Source organism: Erpetoichthys calabaricus, chromosome 11, assembly GCF_900747795.2.
Source record: "Erpetoichthys calabaricus chromosome 11, fErpCal1.3, whole genome shotgun sequence".
Taxonomy (NCBI): Eukaryota; Metazoa; Chordata; class Cladistia; order Polypteriformes; family Polypteridae; genus Erpetoichthys; species Erpetoichthys calabaricus.
In genome coordinates this window covers 65,328,793-65,349,340 of record NC_041404.2, presented here as the reverse complement: position 1 = coordinate 65,349,340, position 20,548 = coordinate 65,328,793, and the positions used below count along the sequence as shown (strand labels likewise).

Below are 20,548 nucleotides of genomic sequence, written 5' to 3'. Positions count from 1 at the left end.
TAAACTAGTTTTAATGCATCAGAAAAATCGGAAATGATAGTATACCTCAGGGGTGGGCAAAGTCATTCCTGGAGGGCCGCAGTGGCTTGTTCCAACCCAATTGTTTAATAAGAAGCACTTATTGCTCTAGAAACACTTCTGCTTCATTTTAGTTATCTCCCTCATTAAGATTTTGAACCCTTATTGCTTATTTAAGTCTTAAACAGCTGCATTCTCAATTTTTAATTGCTCCTTATTAGCAATAAGATGCAAATGACAAGAGAAACCAGCAGTTATCCATTTTGCTTGTTGCCCTTTACACCTGTGTGTATTTATCGTGCACTATTTGGTTTAATTAAATACTTGGAAGGAAAGAGAAGAGAAAAAAGGACTGAGAATTACCCATCCGTTTTACACTTCAAAGTATTTGGATGATATCCTTAGAATGGACAAAAAATCTAGGATATGAGAATGACTTGACATAGCAGAGTTAAAGCACTAACAAGCCATGAAATGTAATTATTGGCAAGGATTGTTTTCTAATTAAGCAACTGGGTTGGAACAAAAACCTGCGGCCACTGCGGCCCTCCAGGAATGACTTTGCCCACCCCTGGTATAACTTATAGCAATCAAAACTTCAAAAGTACTAACAAAATACTCACGCTATATTAAAGCCTAATTGTTCTAATTTCCATGAGCTTTTAAATGCGTCAAACAACATATACAATTATAGTTAATGGTCATGCTTTTTAACTTACTTTCACTTTGATAACAGAACAAGGACAACCTGAGAAATTATTAATTCAACAGGGAAACAATAACTACTCCTCACTAATATCCTGTTTAAGGCTCAACAACAAATGTATAGTATGGCCTGCCCACCATTTCACTCTCGGTTTATTGCAGTCTTGTTTAAAAGCTACAGAGAAGCCATTAACCCGCTAATTACTTTCTTTGTAATGAAGCATTGGCATTCACACATGACTTCCAGTAACTACAAAAAAGGCTGCAGCAAGACTTACATAAAGAACCACCCTTTAATATTCTATATGATGTGGATTAGGCTGAATAAACAGGATGAAGCAGGATATATTTTATAGAAATACACTAAAAATTAAAGGATCACTGCTTTCTATGTCAATAACTTTTTATAAAATAAAAAAAAAAAAAACAAACTGAAATTGAATACATAAAGCTAAAGCAAGACTATCTCCAGAAGACTTAAAACTTTTTTAGCAGATAAATACAATATATACAGTGGCTTAAACAGAATCTTGAAAAAAAAATTTTGCTTATTCACACACCTGCGCACCTGCAAAGATCAGCATTAATATTTCATACTCTATACAATTATATTATACACATATATTTATTAATTTTTTTTTCAAATTACATTTATTTCATTTATTATACAGCTATGCATGTTGTGAGGTATAGTATTTGGGAAAATAAGTTGGCAGAAAGTGAATAGTAAGGCCAAAACGAATACCCAAAATATCAAAAAGCTGAGTAAACTGGAGGAGAAATGAATTACAATTTACAATGATCTCTACAGTTTTTATATTATTGTGAGCCTTTGTGTAAGTAAATCCACTTGATGCAAAGCCATACATTAGAAATTTGATTCTTAAGATTTTAATTCTTAAACATAGAATTTGAATATGCCACTTAACATATCAAATGAAAAACATTACTTTATTCATATTATTGACCTTAATATTTAATATATTCAATATATACAACCCCAATTCCAAAAAAAATTGGGACACTGTGCAAAATGTAAATAAAAATAGAATACAATGATTTGAAAATCATACAAACCCATATTTTATTCACAAAGTAACACAGAAAACACGTCAAATGTTGAAAGTGAGAAAATGTAACATTCTGAGAAAAGAATAAGACCATTTTGAATTTGATGGCAGCAACACATCCCAAAAAAGTTGGGACAGGGCCATGTTTACCACTATGTAGCATTCCCTCTTCCTTTAATAATACTCTGTAAACATCTGGGAACTGAAGAGACCAGTTGCTGGACTTTTGGGAGAGGAATGTTATCCCGTTCTTGTCTGATACAGGATTCTACCTGCTCAACAGTCCTTTGTCATATTTTTCGTTTCATTTGTGGATGACACAGCAAACTGTGCTCACAGGCAATGATTTCTGGAAGTGTTCCTGAGCCCATGCAGTGATTTCCATGACAGAATCAGGCCTGGTTTTAATGCAGTGCCGCCTGAGGGCTCAAAGATAACAGGCATCCAATATTGATTTTTGGCCTTGTCCCTTGCGCACAGAGGTTTCTCCAGATTCTCAGAATCTTTTGATAATATTATATACTGCAGATGATAAGATATTCAAAGTCTTCGCAATTTTAGGTTAAGGAACATTATTCTGAAATTGTTCCATGATTTGTAGACACCATTTTTTGCAGATTGGTGAACTTCTGCCCTTCTTTACTTCTCAGAGACTCTGCCGCTCTAAAGTGCTCTTTTTATATCCAATCATTTTACTGACCTGTTGCCAGTTAACCTAATTAGTTGGAAAATGTTCCTCCAGCCGTTTCTTTTTAGGACCACTTACTTTTCCAGCCTTTTGTTGGCCCTGTCCTAATTCTTCCGAGATGTACTGCTGCCGTCAAATTCAAAAAGAGCTAATATTTTTTCACGCAATAGTAAAATGTCTCACTTTCAACATCTGATATGTTTCTATGTTCTGTTGTGAATAAAATATGGGTTTATGAGATTTGCAAATCATTGAACTCTGTTTTAATATATATATTACACAGTGCCCCAACTTATTTGGAATTGGGGTTGTACATGCTGATCCTCATTAGTACAATTTAGGAACTTACAGTATGTCAAGTTACATTTTTGCAACTAGTTTGTCTTCAAAGTAGTTACATTTTTGGGTATTACAAAAACACTGACTTACCAATATGCCAAAGAGGTAGTATGACTGGACTCAAATTACATTCAGAGATCAAGCGTCCAATGCCTGCAAAAAAATGTTTTAATGTTCAAATGTACTTTTTAAAATACTGATGTATAGTGTATATTGAAGGTTCAATAATTTTCTTTCCATATTATATAATTTTGAATTCACTGTTTGTGTATCTGTTAAGTGTAAGTGTGCAGTAATCAAAAGGTTCAAGCACTTAACTATTGATATTTAATTAGAAGAAAATTCAAGAGTATTCAAAACACAAATATTTTGTTAGCTTGATTTTAGCTTTATTCAATTTTTAAAATTATTCATAAGTTATACATATTTATGCATTAATAAATAAAATGCTTATTTGGAAAAAACATTAGTTGGTGTAATTTGTGTTCATGTTACTCCTGTATTCATATGACTGTTCTATTTAAATAAATATGAACAGCTTTCAAAATACAAGCGGCTACTTAGCTATCAGCAATGGAAGTGATTGGGTGCTTCACCCTTGGGGTATTGGAAAGTAGGTTTGTGGTCACAAGCAGAAAATACAGTATATATGCTATTCAGTTACTGCTATAAAAATGTTGGTGTAGTGCTTTATTTATAGAAAGGCAGGTAATACAGAAGAACTAGGTAAATAACTCTGGGGGCAAAAAAATTCAAAGATATACATGGCTTAATTTTCAGTTTATGTTTATTTCACTTTAGAGAGAGGTGAATGTCTCTCCAGAGCAAACAAAGCCCTACTGTTTAAACAATGAAACTAATACACTATCTGGAATGAAAAAGTTACATATTAAGGTATACATAGTTGCTGATTTACAGTAAAACTATCAAAAAAATCTACTGCATATAATTTTATTCAAAATATTGACACAGTGATTAGCCCTGTTGCCTCACCTCCAGGAGACTGTGTTTTCCTCCCACCCAAAGACATGCAGGCTTGTTTGTTTGATGACTCTGAATCAGTCTGGCATGCATGAGTGTACACAATAAAGAATGGACATTTGGTCTATGGTTGGTTTTCTCCTTATGCTCAATAGGCAGCCAGAATAGGACTTGGACCCTGTAGCCCTGAAATGGATTAACAGTGATCATAGGACGTATGGATGCTTAGGTAGACTTCCCATTCCAAAGTTGGTTCCTGCCCTATACATATTACTGTAAGGCTATAGTTTAGTCTGCATGATTATAAAATGGACTATGACCATTTTAAAATGGATGGACTGATAATCAGGAATGCAAAACAAACTGCTAAGACATATCTTACCCCATTTTAGTCTCATAAACTCTTGAGTCATATTCACTTTTCCTGTAATAAAAAAGAGAAAATCATGTTTAAATACTGCATTTGCTTTTTTTTTTTTTTTTTTTAAGAAACCCATATAAAAGTAGGTTTAAAACTTTTTAATAATCACTATGAAAAAAGCATGCTTCACTCTGTCACCAGCAAGTAAATTATATGTGCATGAAGCGACACAAAACCATGAGGATATAATTAACATAAAAAGAAATGGACTCCCTTAAAATTTAGTACTCCACTAACCCTTGTAATAGAGGAATAGTAGCAGGCTTAGCAGAATTCCAGTAACTAAATCCATATATGGTACGCTGCTGGAATTTTGTTTTGTTTCAACAGAGACCAGGAACTGCAGATAAACCTGGTTTTGGCTCTAACCAGAAACCACTAATGAACAGTGAATATCAAAAGGAGCAAGGTACAAAACTGCAAAAACTCACTACATAATACTCATAGGAAATGATGTAATTACTCCAACAGAACCATAGCATGTATGGCAAGACGTATAGTAATCAGTTAGTTATGCTTTGTTATTTCTGAAGTTAAATATGATATCTAGAAGTAGAATAATGGCTACTTGAACTGCTTAATTTAATGACTGCAGTACAGAAAGATGCACAATTGCAAAATTAAACATAGCTCATGCAAGTCATAATATTATATTGAGTTTGTCTGGAGAATGAAGAAATGTTAAAATTAACATTAAATAGTTTTCAGCTTATTCTTGCAACATTATTTTTGGCTGTGTTCTGAAAATAACACACTTGGTTTGTAGCTGTGTAAGGTAGTTTTCATGTTCTGTGATCATCAATGTGAGCAGAGTACCTGTACATGCGTAAATGATATACTGAACAACACATTATGCGGTATTTTAGTATCCAAACACCATAGCAACATGTTCACAGATAGAAGAAAAATAAATCAAAAGTTTCTATGTTGTCTACTCTCTTTCAATAGTAAAATATGTGTTTTCCACACATACTGCATATGCCGAGCCAAGTAGTGTGTCACAGGTGAGTGAATCTGCTCTTACCAACAAACTCATCTAACATCAAGCCACATACAGTGAAAAGCTCATTATCATTAGATAGCAGAGTGCCAGACCTTTTTAATGACATATAATTGTTTATGTTTGGTCACTTGTACTATGTTTCACATGTAATCTTTACACATTGTTAAGCACTAGCTCCTGTGAGACTGCATGCGGGTTGTTTGGTGGATGTAAAATAAGACTTAAAGTTTATATAAAGAAAAACATATGGTTAAGGAAGTTCCAGAATGCTAGTAATTGGGAAAATTAAGACCTTGAGTCACAGTTTTGACTCCACTGAGAACAACGCATTTGCAGAAGGACTCAATGCTATTTTTGATTTGTAAGTACTGGTTAGTAGAACTTTGAAGCATCATCAAGTGTATTTTTACATTTCAAGCATCATGGGTTCAAGTACCATATCCAGATACTGTATGTTGAATGTTCTCCCCATTTCAGTTTTCTGAGCAGTGATTTTCAGTTTCAGCTTCTTTACCTACCTACTTGAAGTTTCACGTGAGGAGCCCTTTAACTGAATGTCACTGAATCACACAGCACCACACCACACTGCTGCTAGCAGTTTCATATGAGGAACCCCTGTGTTCCCCCTTTTGATTAAATGTCACTGCAAAGTCTCTGTGTCTAATGGTAAAGAACATATCTCAAGGACTGGCATGAAAAATAATTTTAAAGGTTTGAATGAGTACATAATTATACACATATAGTTACAAATTGTTTTTTTGTTGCTGCAGAGTGATAGTGTTATTTTTTTTTTTTACCAAAAAAAACTAATACCTGTTTTGAGAGATTGTTTAGGTACAACAGACGAGGTGTTTCCAAAAAGGGAGAACATCTTTACAATGCTATGGGATATGACAGCTAAACTTGGTACAATCATAGCTGACAGACTGGGGAACAAAAGAAACTTAATTCCAGGGTTGTGCATCATAAAATGCCTTGGTTATGTATTGTAAATTTCAGTGATTTTTAAAAATAATTTTTATGTGCTTTATTTAGTTGATATTGGTGTACACAATGGCTTTTAATTACATAAATACTTTCTTTTCAAGATTTGGAGTGTTGTATTCACTACTGTGCAGCCATTTGCAGCTCCTTTATTACATAAGCAGAATTAATAGCCATTTATTTTTCAGTATCTAATTTTGGCGCCATAATGGCAGAAACTCTTAATGAATAATGGGTTAATGTGCCTAAGTTATCTGGTAATGTACTGCTTCCTTCCTTAATGGCAAATCCACCAACTTATTTACTTTTAATAAATATGAAGCCAGCTAATCATGTACTTTCTAACAACAGCTGAAGTTGATTGCTCACATGCTAACGTTGCCGATATGAAAACATCTTAAAGACGTTCGTACTTGCTTTTGCTTCCAGGTAGTTGAAAATACAGCAAAAACACTTTTAAGGGGAAAACGCTGGAAAGTACATATCCGATCCCTCTGTGTTTGTGTTTCACAAACACAGAAAATGCAGAACCATTCACTACAACCCACCAGCAGGTATCACATCAGCGTGCAACACACTGTGTGTCAGTTAGGCTCTAATCTTTTAATATACAGTATCACAATTGCTTGTGTGTGTGTGTATCTATTAATGTATTAATTATTATTTTTTACCAATAGAGCAAAATTAAGTGACCTGCTCAGGGTCATACATACATTTAGTGGAGGGGATCGAAATTCAAAATTCATGGCTTCCAGGAAAAATTGAATACACTATAAAATACCTTCCTAAATAAACTTGCCAATGTCTACAGTTTTTTTTATTCAAACATAATAGCTGCTAATTTACTTTCAATATATTTTTTATCTTTTGTCACAAACAATCAATAAGACTAAATTTTCACAGCTTTAAAAAACATCTACTCATTTATTTTGTTTAAAATAAATTAAAAAACACTGGATTACCTTCAGGAAATATGTGTACCCACTCCCCACAATTCAGCTTTTCCAAAATAAAATCCATTCCTTTCTGATATACACCATCACCTGCAAACAAGTTGAACTTTGTAAAATATACAATTGTAACAAAATTTTTAGGCAAAAATACCAGTATTTTAATCTAATGAAATAAAAAGTTAAGTAACAGATCAACAATACACAGTTTACAATACTAAAAAAATAACATAAATAACTAAACTAGACACATTACAAGAAAAAAAAATGAAATATACATTATTTAACAGGAAACATGGAAATTACAGTAATTTTGGAAAGCGGGTCCTTCATGTTTTGCCTACATTCGGTCTTTTCGGCTGGTTTATTTAATCTCAATTACCACATCTTCACTTTTTTTCACCAAGTTTAAATCTTCTCACAGATGTACCTTTAACTTAGTGGAGAATGAATGGTTTTGGAAAAAAAAAAATGAAATTAACAGATTTAATTCAAACACCAGAGGTATTTCTCAATGTTTTGATGGATGGTACTGTATGTCAGAATACTGTTCGCTCAGTTGGTCCAAAAAGAAGATACAAGGTATGTTAAGTGTTGGATTTTACAAAGTCTCTTGCCATCAAGTTTCTTTGCATTGAATAATTTAACACTACACTGCAAAAACGTAAGAGAGTGCATAAAAAAAAATGTATAAATTATAGCAGTGAAACATCCCATCTTAAATTTGTTGACAATGATATTCTAATATCCTCCCTATGCTGGAAATGCGATTGTCTTCAATTGGGATCGCTGTCTTCCTGAGTCTTTACACTGCACCATCATCCTGCTTTACTTTACCGAGTCTGACTCAGATCATCCAACCTGCTGTAGCCATACCACATTCATTCATGAAGAGGTCATACACCTGAAGCTAAGCATGTTCGGGCCCGGCCAGTACTTGAATGGGAGACCATATAGTAAAAGCTTGGGTTACTGCTGAAAGAGATGTTGGTGAGGCCAGTAGGGGGTACTTACCCTGTGGCCTGAATATGGATCCCAATGCCCCAGTGCAGTGATGGGGATACTGTGCTGTAAAAATGGTCCCATCCTTCAGATAAGAAGAAAAATTGTGGTCCTGTCACTCTGTGGTCATAAAAGATTCCTGGGCATCCTTCGTAAAGAGTAGGGTGTATCTTGATGTCCAGGATAAATTGCCCATCATGTCTTAGTTATTCTGGCCCTAATCATCTCCTGTCTCAAGCTGGGGGCCATGATACACTCTCTCACCTCTTAATAGTTAATGTGTAGTGAATGTACTGGTGCAAAAATGGCTGCTGTCGCATCACTCAGGTGGATGCTACACTCAGTGGTGAAATGGCTTCCCGCTCAATATGAAAAGCGCTTTGAACAGTGAGAAAAATGCTACATAAATGTAAAGAATTATTATTATTTTAAGTTAGTGGTGCTAATGGGCCATGATGCACTTGCTTATATGAAAAACATAGGAGCTATGAGTTAACGAAATGCACAAAAAAGACGCGAGTGAAAATTCAATGCAAGGAGCTAGAACCTGATGCACTATGCGACTGGCAACAAAATGTTACAGTACAGTGTTCTTTTTCCTTAGTAAACAGATTACACATTAATATATACTCATAAGATTACATAGGTGTATCTGTAGTATATCTGTTTATTATAGCTGTTAAGTATGTATTATAAGTTAGTTATTTACTATACCCTTATTAGGCTTTCAGCTCCATTGGTTTTGTTTAGAATGCACTTGGTAAGCTGGGGCTGATATAAGATAGATTACCACTACGGACCACGGACATAAGCAAGATCAGTCATTAAGGGCCATGATGCACTTGCTTTTATGAAAAAGGCAGGGACTATGAAAATGTGAAATGCACACAGGAGATGCAAGGAGCTAGAACCTGATACACTATGAGACTAGTAGCAAATGTTTTTTTTTTTTTTATCCTTTTTGTGCTTTTTCTTTTATTATTTCAAGAAGGAAACAATGTACAATGAAGCAGAGAAAATTTGCAGAACATATACAACAAATAACATCAAAATCAGTCAGGGGAATAAAAAAAAGAAACTACAAAATAATCAAAAAAAAACACAAAGAAAACATAGAAAAACAAAACACAACAAGAATTCAACCCGTACCCAAGAGAATGAAAGGAGAGCCAAGAGCAGGGAGTAAATAACCCACATACAAAAAGAAAATACCACCCCCCCCCCCCCAATATAAATGCTTATTCTAAATTTCTGTCAATTAAGATCCTCTATGCAAGAATGTGTTTTTTTCCCCCCAATTTCAAATATACATTCACCAGCCACTTTGTTAGATACACCTGTTCAGTTACTCGTTAACACAGATATCTAATCAGCCAATCACATGGCATATAGACATTATCAAGATGACCTGCTGAAGTTCAAACCAATCATCAGAATGGGGAAGAAAGGTGATTTAACTTAGATCACAGCATGGTTGTTGGTGCCATGCGGGCTGGTCTACTGGGATTTTCATGCATAACCAACACTAGGGTTTACAGAGAATGGTTTGAATGAGGGAAAATATCCAGTGAGTGGCAGTCCTTTTGGTGAAAATGCCTGGTTAATACCAGAGGTCAGAGGAGACTGGCTAAACTGGTTCAAGCTAGTTCAAGCTGATAGAAAGGCAACAGTAACTCAAATAACTACTCATTACAAACAAGGTATGCAATAAAGCATCTCTGAAGGCACATGTCGAATCTTAAAGCAGGCGTGCTACAGCAGCAGGAGACTGCACTGGGTACCAGTATGTAAGCTAAGAAAAGGCAACTGAGGCTACAATTCACACGGGCGCACCTAAATTGGACAATTGAAGATTGGAAAAATGTTGCTTGGTCTGACAAGTCTCGATTTCTCCTGCATGATAGGGCAAGGTTACCAGTGTTCTATCTAATTTAGGAATAGTGACAAAGAACATTGTAGAACTTTTCATTAAAATCACAGAAATGTTCAGAAACTTCACCAAACTAAGTGCAGTGGATTAAAATCATTCAGGAAGGAGGAACTGAGCTAGTTTTGAGTGGATTATAATAATGTAATTATGTTTTAATTGACCCTGAGGGCTAGAGAACCTTATGCTAACTATGTTGGAGCAATTCTTGAGGCCAAAAATGTGGTTTAAGCTGTGATTTAACTGTTATGACACCATACCTCACATAACAAAAGTTGCAGACTTAACAATAACCACATTCAAAATACAGCAAATGGCCACACGTAAGCAAAAAAAAAAAAAGATGTAGATATAATTATGATCTTATTCGTCATAATGAAGCGGCTGTGCAGGATGGACTTATTCCATTGTTTGAAGTTGTGGCTCCAAATGCAGCTACAACATCTTTTTTGTTTCCAGTCTTTGTGCAGATGCTTTGAGCTTTTTTCTTCAAGATAGGAATGTTTTGCAAACAGTAATAAAATTTTCCTTATCATTAGTATTTCACTGGCCTGGCACTACCTAGCTTTTAATTTTATTACTGTGTGGCCAACATACATACTATAAAAACCTGGATTGATGAATTTACACCAGCATGGTCAGCAACGGAAATTAAGTCTTGCTGCACTGCTTCATACTGTATACACTGCTTTCTTCCTCTGTAAATACTAACTTTCAACAATATACCAATAATCCAGTCATCGACCAATCACTTACAATATTGAACAAATGCAATAGGCACTTCAAGGCAGAGAAGCTTTTATCTGTTGCCCCACCACATGATTTTCAACCTTCTCAAACCTACTCAGTATTCTTTTGAAAACATTCAAATCAATACTCTAAGAGGACTGTACATAGATAACTTATTTGAATCTTATATAAAAAAAAAAAAAAAAAAATTGCGCTACAAATTTAACTTCACAGCAACAAAATTTTTCCACTATTTTCAACATAAGAAATCAACCTTTTCTAAACTTTCCACCCATTTATATTCCAATGGCAATACTGATGAGTCTTAAAGACGACGACAGCATCTCAACAATATACAGGTATATAAACATCTCAAAGAATCTCTCCTTCAGTGATCCTAGGGCATGGTGGCAAAAGGACCTTTCAATTAACATATCAGAAAGGAGTAGAAGTCGGCTGTACATAGAATTCATTCTAGCTCCACATGTGCCAAGCTCTTAATAATTCAACTTAAAATAGTTAATCAATAACACTTATCTCATTTAAATTATCCAAAATGTACTTAGGGCAAGATCCAACTACCGAGCGTCGCCATCTAGCTCCAACATCACTAGGCCACATGTTTTGGGAATACAACAAATTAATATAATTTTGGAAAAAATCTTTAAATACATGTTAGACAGCCTTGGTGTCACAACCAGTCCTAACCCATTAACAGCTACAGTATATCTGGTGTACTCCTAGATAGGCTTAAAGTGAATAAGAACAAATTGATTGTAACCACTTATACCAATAGTACCAATATATAGACTTATTTTGCTTAACTAGAAGAATCCCAACCCACCAAATTTTGTTCAGTGGGCAACTGACATTCTACACTCACCGGCCACTTTTTTAGTTACACCTTGCCAGTCCCGGGTTGGATCCCCTTTTGCTTTATGAACTGCCATAATTCTTTGTTGCATAGATTCAACAAGGTACTCGAAATATTCGCTAGGAATTTTGGTCCATATTGACATGACAGCATCACACAGTTGATGGAGATTTTTTGGCTGCACATCCATGATGTGAATCTCCTATTCCACCACATTCTGAAGGTGCTATATTGGATTGAGATCTGGTGACTGTGGAGGCCATTTGAGTACAGTGAACTCATTGTCATGTTCATGTAACCGGTTTGAGATGATTTGAGCTTTGTGACATGTTATCCTGCTCAAAGTACCCATTAGAAGATGGGTGCACTGCGGTCATAAAGAGATGGGCATGGTCAGCAACAATACCTGGGTAGACAGTGGCATTTAAGCGATGCTCAGTTGGTACTAAGGAGCTCAAAGTGAGCCAAGAAAATATCCTGCATACCATTACACCACTGTCACCAGCCTGAACCGTTTATACAAGACAGGATGCATCCATGCTTTCATGTTGTTGACACCAAATTCTGACTCTACCATCCAAATGGACACTTTTCTTCAAATTAATTTTGAGTCATTACTAGATAGGACTTATATTAATGGATACCTGTACTGCCACTGTGGCAACGCAGTGGTGCATGGCTAATTTGCATGCTTAATTAGTCATATACTATCCTTACCAGTCAAAATAAGTCTTAAATGAGCACTCCTCCTCCTCGACCCAGTGAAATACTAATGATAAGGAAAATTTTATTATTGTTTGCAAAACATTCCTATCTTGAAGAAAAAACCTCAAAGCATCTGCACAAAGACTGGAAACAAAAAAGATGTTGTAGCTGCATTTGGAGCCACAACTTCAAACAATGGAATAAGTCCATCCTGCATAGCCGCTTCATTATGACGAATAAGATCATAATTATATCTACATCTTTTTTTTTTGCTAGCGTGTGGCCATTTGCTGTATTTTGATTGTGGTTATTGTTAAGTCTGCAACTTTTGTTATGTGAGGTACGGTGTCATAACAGTTAAATCACAGCTTAAATCACATTTTTGGCCTCAAGAATTGCTCCAACATAGTTAGCATAAGGTTCTCTAGCCCTCAGGGTCAATTAAAACATAATTTCATTATTATAATCCACTCAAAACTAGCTCAGTTCCTCCTTCCTGAATGATTTTAATCCACTGCACTTAGTTTGGTGAAGTTTCTGAACATTTCTGTGATTTTAATGAAAAGTTCTACAATGTTGTTTGCTCATCACTATTCCTAAATTAGATAGAACACTGGTAACCTTGCCCTATTACCAAATTACAATGTGTATTCAACAACATAATGCTTATGTAACTCTTAATTAGATCATTAGGGCAAACATTTTACAGTATTCAGTAGGTTTCATCAATGAATGTTTCAATTGTGCAGTCAAAGGTGATTTAGTAATCTGCTAAATTCTGTACATCAAAACAGTTCTATTGCCCATCTGTATTTTTGGACATTTACCAAAATTTAAATTTTTAAATGTTAAAAAAAAAAAAAAAACAAACAAACAAAACTGAGCACAAAAAAAAAAAATTAAAGGATATTCTCACCTCTGCAGACAGGGACACATTTCCCTCTGCTAAAGAATTTAGAATGAAGCTCTTTTGTGAAGCATATGTCTGCTGCAGTTGGTGTCCTAAGATATAATTAAAAATGGCTTGAAACCAATAAGAGCAATACTGAAGAGGAATTCTACAGACTGGAGCAATGTACAATGAGAATAGGCTTTTAAAAAGTAGGTTATTTTGATTTACAGCATTTAAATTGTGACACACTAGACAAAGAGGTATTTTTAAAGCTATACATTTTATGTTAAAACCATGAAGAATGTGGATCTTTAGTGTAGATGATAGAGGAGTTATGTTGCTGTCCTGTTCTCTGTGTGCGGTTCCAGATTTATTTACCTTTGATGCCCTCATTATTCAGATTCATTTTAATTTAACACTTAATGCTCCTAAAACTTGTAAACTTAACTTTTTAATTTTTCTTTTTTTGAGTTTCCAGAAACATTTAGACCTTTGTCTTTATTTTGAAATGTCTAATCAGTTTTTTCCAATTTCTTCTAGTGGAAGAATGATTTATAAACAACAGCAGAACAAGCAGGGACATACTTTGCATTTGTTTAAATGTTTTGTTTAATTAGAGGCGATTATCTGTAGAATGAGTTTATAATTGGAGCTTTCAGCATATGCCAATTCTGGAGCTTCAAAGTCTTAAAAATGTTTCAAACATTCCAATAGATATAAAGCACATGAATGGAAGTTAAACGTAAAAAAAGTTCCAAGAATGAAGCACATAACAAAATGAGACAACTGGGGCACACATTTTTTTAGAGCTCTGTAGTTGAAACCTACTAAAATAGCCCACCCAAAAGTTTTATTTGGACATTAGTGAGTTCAGAAAATTGATGGCCTATTAAGCTAATTTGCCCCAATGTGTGCACTGAAGTTTAATACTAGTATGAAAGAAATATTTGTAATAACTCTAGACCTACTGTATACTATACATAAATAGAATGGTATCCTTTAGTCTTACTGATACATTTCACTGGTTTAAACACAATATAAAAAAAAGGTTTTATTAATAAAAAAATTAGATTTTCAAGTTTATTTTCATCAAAATAAATAACTACAAGAGAAAAAAATTTCAACAAGTCATGAAATGATTGTAGAATCACTTAAACCAATTCTTCAGAATATATGCAAAAATGAGTATTCCCCAACATTCTTTAAAAAAAATTAAAAAATTTTACTGCGGTGGGTTGGCACCCTGCCCAGGATTGGTTCCTGCCTTGTGCCCTGTGTTGGCTGGGATTGGCTCCAGCAGACCCCCGTGACCCTGTGTTCGGATTCAGCGGGTTGGAAAATGGATGGATGGAAAAAAATTTTAACAGTAAAATATCACTTAGTAGCCCACTGGTTAAAAGCTAAATAAAAGTGTCATACGGGATTAGTATAAATGAAAAAAGCTTCCTTCCAAAGAAATATAGATGAAGATAATTGGAAACTCCCGATCTGCTGAGTGTTGGTATGTGCGTGTGATTGTTTCCTGGAATTTTACCCCATTTAGAGCTAGCTTCTGCCTTGAACATAATGCTACAAAATAGGTTTTAGCCCCTTGAATCCTCAAATGGAAAAAGCAGGCACAGGAAGAAAAAGAGAAAAATCTTGTTGAAGGTTTTTTTGAAGTAATTTACCCAATATTAGTATTGGCTTATTTTTCAGCATTCACTATTGTTTTCACAAATTATTCTAAAATGTCTTAAATATGAACTCAAACTGGAAAGGACATATCTGTAAATGCATCAAAAACAATTGCTGAAAACAGTATTTTAGAAGGAAATGTCCATTCTTATTTTTTATACAACTTTGCACTATGACTATGTTTTGTGTTGTTGAGAAAGCAAGTGAATTTCCCTATAACTATCAATATAGCATTACCTACTTATGCATTCTATTTATCACTCATGAAGAGAATTGTATAATATTGGCAAGTATATCTTACTTGGAGACTGTAGTTTTCACTTACCATCTCATTTTCTTTAGGTTCCAAATATGTCGCAGCTTCAGAATACCTAAAAACAGAAGATTAAACGAAATGTCATGCTAGTATACCAAGGCCAACAGTTACTACGCTGTGTGGATCACTGTTTTAAGCGAACAGTTTTTTTAACAAAAAAACTTTCTGAATATTATTTTCACTGTTATAATAAACCATTATAAGTCAGGACTAAGACAATGGCATGATAATTTCAAATACAATACTTAAATAGTGTTTAGCATGTTACAGATAGAAAACTACCCTCTCTCCAAATGGCAAAATTATAAGTATTTTTGTTTAAAAAAAAAAAAAAAACAAATATAGTAGCAGTTGAATACAATACTGTAACTAGAAAAAGTGAACAAATAAAATACTTACTGGTGAAATTGAAGAACACAAATGATTCCAAACAAACTGTTTCCTTAAGAACTGTCTAAAAGTATCCACCATCTGTAGGTTTTCATTAATGAACACAATTTTTTTTCTAAATAGCATGTTAATTACAATAATATTCTTGTAATAGGTTTGCAGTTTTAAAGCACTTTATCAATCTGGTTTTACTTCAGTGTCATCTGGCAAAGAGGTGGCATAGTCAAGCAACTTTGGAGTCTCCTATCTAAATGTTGGTCTGGGCACAGTCATATTCTAAAAGCATGCAGGTCACCCAAAAATTCTAAAACTGGTGTTTGACCATGTGCACTTTGATAGACTGATGACATATCACAGATTTACTTTATCTTTTTATTTTGGTCTTGAGCCTAATGCTGCCAACATAGATGCTGGACCCAGTAATCCTGAACTGAAGTAAGCAGAGAGGAAAATGGATGGGTGGATAGAACATCCAAGAAAAGATCACAGCAGGCAGCGATACAGTGAACAGTTCACTTCAGAGAAACATATTGGGCTATATAATCTCTAAAAATTAAGACTGAAAAAAGATAAAATTCTTACAGCTTGGCGATAAAATATTCACTTATAACAACACTGGTGGAAAAGTAAAATTATTTACTTGGGAAAGTAAGAGGGCAGTTCTTCATTCATGGAGAAAGAATCAAACTGTCTAGATGTATTTAGTGAAAATGAAAATCTTCCATCTTTCAAGAAATCATTGAAAACATTTAGCTACTGTCTTCTTAATAGATGCCACTAGTTTGCCTTATTGGTAAATTTAACATTACTATTTAAAAAAAAAAAAAATACAAAACATTACCCCAAAGATGAGGATCGTCCATGCAAGACTGATGGTTCGACATGGTTATCAGAGGAGTATTAGGAGGTCTGTTATCAATCAAGTCATAGAGGACTTCTTCATTGTGCACAGTGAGGTAGTTCATGTATTCTGAAAATGACAAATAAAATATTTTTTTAATTCTAACAAAAACAGTGTAGATATGTTGATAAAGCATTTTAGGAAGACATTAAAGAAATGTGCCCTGTAAACATTCTATTAGTGTGGCTTTGAGCACAATATTTAGTGAGATTATTTACCATATACAAAGCTACATGTCTCTGATTGAATCAGTCACTGACTGACATACAATAAATTGTTGGCTATTTGCTAAACCTATGGGGGGAAAAAGTTTCTTACTAATGGATCAATCTCATGGCCCTGAAGCCCCTGAAAATACAACCTCACTGAAAGTTGATTTAATTGAGAAAAGAAAAACAAACAAAACAAAAAAAAGGAGAAAAATCCTTATACTATTTCACATTTAACCACTGGAAAGGACAGCCTTACTGTGGCACAATGGTTTGAGTCCCACTTGTATCCCTTTTTTTTTAATCTTCATTTTACTTATGTTTGGTATACAAAAATATATGCAGAAGGATATTTATCAACAGTACATGACTGATATCAAAAATCATTTACTGCTATAAAATAATATCTTACTATTGAAAAAATACTATCCCACATAGTTCCAAATATTTAAAATATTCACACTGTTCTGTCTTTTATCCATTTCTTCTTAAACTGTGCACTTATTTTATATTACTTTGTGGTCTGGAAGCATAATACCATCTTTTATTTTCTTTAAATTTTCATTTGCTGACTTCTATAATTTAAACTGATTACACTATCAAAGGGCGGCACGGTGGTGCAGTGGGTAGCGCTGCTGCCTCACAGTTAGGAGACCTGGGTTCACTTCCCGGGTCCTCTCTGCGTGGAGTTTGCATGTTCTCCCCGTGTCTGCGTGGGTTTCCTCTGGGTGCTCCGGTTTCCTCCCACAGTCCAAAGACATGCAGGTTAGGTGCATTGGCGATCCTAAATTGTGCTTGGTTTGTGGGTGCCCTACGGTGGGCTGGCGCCCTGCCCAGGGTTTGTTCCTGCCTTGCGCCCTGTGTTGGCTGGGATTGGGTCATGACCCTGTGTTAGGATAGTGACTGACTGACACTATCAAAGTCCCCTAAGAAATCAGAACAGCTACTGTGTCTACTTAACCTGTATTGTTCTTTATTAGTTCATGTCTGACTTGCCCCACCACAATTATTTAGTGCTTAAGTTTAAAAACTCTGGTTCAAATGTATTGGAATTGTACGAATGTCTATGTTCCTGTAGTAACTGTGTTATCAATTCCATGAGAAAAGCTAAATGGCATATACATTGCGAGCCTTGATACTGTTAATATTGTTTAAATGTAAGCAGAATGCATTGAATACTTTGCACATTAAGATCATTGATAAACAATGACTAACAACTTAGCGGTATTCTTAAGTAATGGCTATACTTGAACAATTAACACATCGGTAACAGTATTGTGCATACAGAGTGAGTTTTGTTATATAAATCAACTCATAAAAAAATGCTATTGTATGTAGTCTTCTTAAATGCTTTTCTGTTTCAACTATTTATTTACCACAGATCATATCAGTAAAAAAATGCACTGGTATTTTTAGCAAATTGACATGTCTAAATCCATGATTTTCTTTAATTTTACTCACTTGTCCAAAAGCGGCTGTATGAGCCCACTAGACCCATAATGACAGTGCTGGTGATCCTCCAAGGTAGCCAGGGCCGTTGTGGAAAGGGCCAACTCACTTCTAGTGGCATGGTCGATGTCCAGATGTCATTTACACCACTGAAACAAGACAAAATAAAAAAAAATATTTAAAAGTCTGAACGTGTAAAATAAATGCATCTATGAAATAAAACAACATTAATTACCACGTATATCCTTTGCTTCATGAACAAGTGGGTCTAAACAATCTTTCATGGGTACTACCATACTCTGTGGACTACCTGTTCTCATCTAAATGTAAGTTAATGCGGGACATGTACATATACCTGATCTCGGACTCGCAAAGGGTCAGTTTAGAGTTACTCATTAAGCTGCCATCATGTTTGGAGTGCAGCGGTACCCCACATGAGTACTGATAAAACTTAGATCAAAGTCAGTTCACATGTCAGGCAATGACCCTGGCCAAGGAACCATCCATGTTAATCAAGGGGTTTGTTTGATTCTACCTGATTCAGAGAAACCGATCAAAACAATGTAATAGTGAGCGGCCAGTACACCATCATAACTAACCGCCTGCTCGATATTAGTTGTGAAATTCAGGTGTTGCAAATAGTTCTGCGAGCATGCAAAAGCTCACTACAGCGACACAATTTCTAAGGCTGGAAACTTATCTGGAAATATCATGTCAAACATTCGATCATGCTTGCAGGTATGGCCTCTCCACTGTTTGAGTTTGAGACAATCTAAACTGCTTCTGCTCCACTTGGAAATATACGCATAAATGCTTTACAATGTGCAAAGATTCGCGCGGAAAAAGGTTACAAGCGCAACGTTTCTGGCGTGCAACCTTAAATCAATAACTTCCTTGGGTAAATTACTACTTCTACGACCCAGATGTCTTATTTTAACATAGATTCGTCCGGTTAGTATGCTTAAGTAAAATTAACCCATTATTAACAAAAAAAAATCAGCGCATGTTTTGATTGACTAAATGATACCTGATGTAACCTATGTCTTATAAAAGCATTTAACATTAGAAAGGAAGTACAAAAAAGGAACTTTAAAAGCCGAGAAATGTTCCAGAACTGCATGGGAACGAAGGATACATTAGGCGTTGAGGTCTAAAGGAAAAAAAAAGAAGAATGCTAACACAAATAAACAGCCATGCTTACTGAGAACGTCAACTCCACTTCGTGCATAGCACATCTAAAAACAACGGAAATCAAAACAATCACTAGCAAGAATATCAAATGGCTCCAGTGCCGCAGAACAAAAAGCCGCGCACTTTCCGGTAATAGTGGCTGCTGGGAAGTGTAGTCACAGTCGAATGTCTGGCCACCACAGCATATGAATAAAAGTTTTAAAGAAACTTGTATTATATAATAAACGTGCCTATTTGTACTCCATACTCTAATGTGAAAAGACCTATGTTTATGCAACCTAAATATCCTACTATATAGTGCGTGTTTCTGGGAATTGTAGTTTTGTCATTTCAACATCAGGTATGTGGCTGGTAAAAGCGTAACAGTTCTGATGCAACGGTTGTATAATATGGTGACTGTTAATTAAGAACAATCAAAATACCTTATTTTATTTAATAATACAAAACAAAAGTCGAACACTAGCTCATGTTCAGTTGGGACTTGTACTACATCTATTTTACTACTTTACAATACTCTGCCAAAAACAGGTAAATATGGCTAAACTGTGTTTTATTTGTGTATTTCCACTTATTAATCATCCATGTAGGAGGAAGAACTTAGATTTTAAGGTTTGAAAACCTGCACTAATTTAAACGACCTATCATAGTGTAAGCCTGCTTTCATTTAGATTGCTGAATTTTAGAGCAGATATGCACTCGCTCTGTTTTAAATGGTGCACGCAAATGGCATTTTAAATTATTATTTCACAGGTTATTGTACATATCAGAGTTACACGGAACTGTTTTAAGTAGCTAAATAAAAAGGTGATTTTTTTTTTCCTTTTTCTGTTACTGGTTAAAAGTAAAATTCAAAATTTGGGCATTATTTCTGTCATTAATGGGCGAGCACCCCCTGCGTTGTGCCGAGTGCTTTTGGACTCCAGCAGCCCTGAATTGGATTTGGTGGATTTCAGGTTGAGGTGATCTCTTTATCATAATGTCAGTTTCAGCAGCTAAGTTTGGATGTCACCAGTTGGCTTCAATGGTGGGGCTCCAACTTTGACTTTGCCACTCATAACATGGCATGAAGTGTCACGTAACTTGACTGGCTGAGCTAAAAAAAATAAGTTTAGTCCTCACAATTAGCA

The 20,548-nt window shown here is 35.0% G+C and overlaps 1 protein-coding gene across 3 annotated transcripts in view; it reads right to left on the bottom strand.

Moving 5' to 3' along the window:
• The window catches only part of tafazzin (tafazzin, phospholipid-lysophospholipid transacylase), a 46,574-nt gene extending 27,033 nt beyond the window's left edge, over positions 1-19,541 (bottom strand). The window contains exons 1-8 of one of the 3 annotated variants that reach the window (XM_028813233.2): positions 19,432-19,541; positions 18,243-18,379; positions 16,513-16,641; positions 15,291-15,336; positions 13,313-13,398; positions 7,172-7,252; positions 4,184-4,225; positions 2,911-2,973 (exon numbers count right to left, since the gene is read on the bottom strand). In XM_028813233.2, the coding sequence (XP_028669066.1) occupies positions 2,911-2,973; positions 4,184-4,225; positions 7,172-7,252; positions 13,313-13,398; positions 15,291-15,336; positions 16,513-16,641; positions 18,243-18,351 (556 nt within the window). In that variant the 5' untranslated portion in view covers positions 18,352-18,379; positions 19,432-19,541. Of the gene's footprint in view, positions 1-2,910; positions 2,974-4,183; positions 4,226-7,171; positions 7,253-13,312; positions 13,399-15,290; positions 15,337-16,512; positions 16,642-18,242; positions 18,380-18,465; positions 18,568-19,409 lie in introns of those variants that run through there. The other 2 variants (XM_028813231.2, XM_028813234.2) reach the window with 2 other exon arrangements.
• Positions 19,542-20,548: the final 1,007 nt, after the last annotated feature.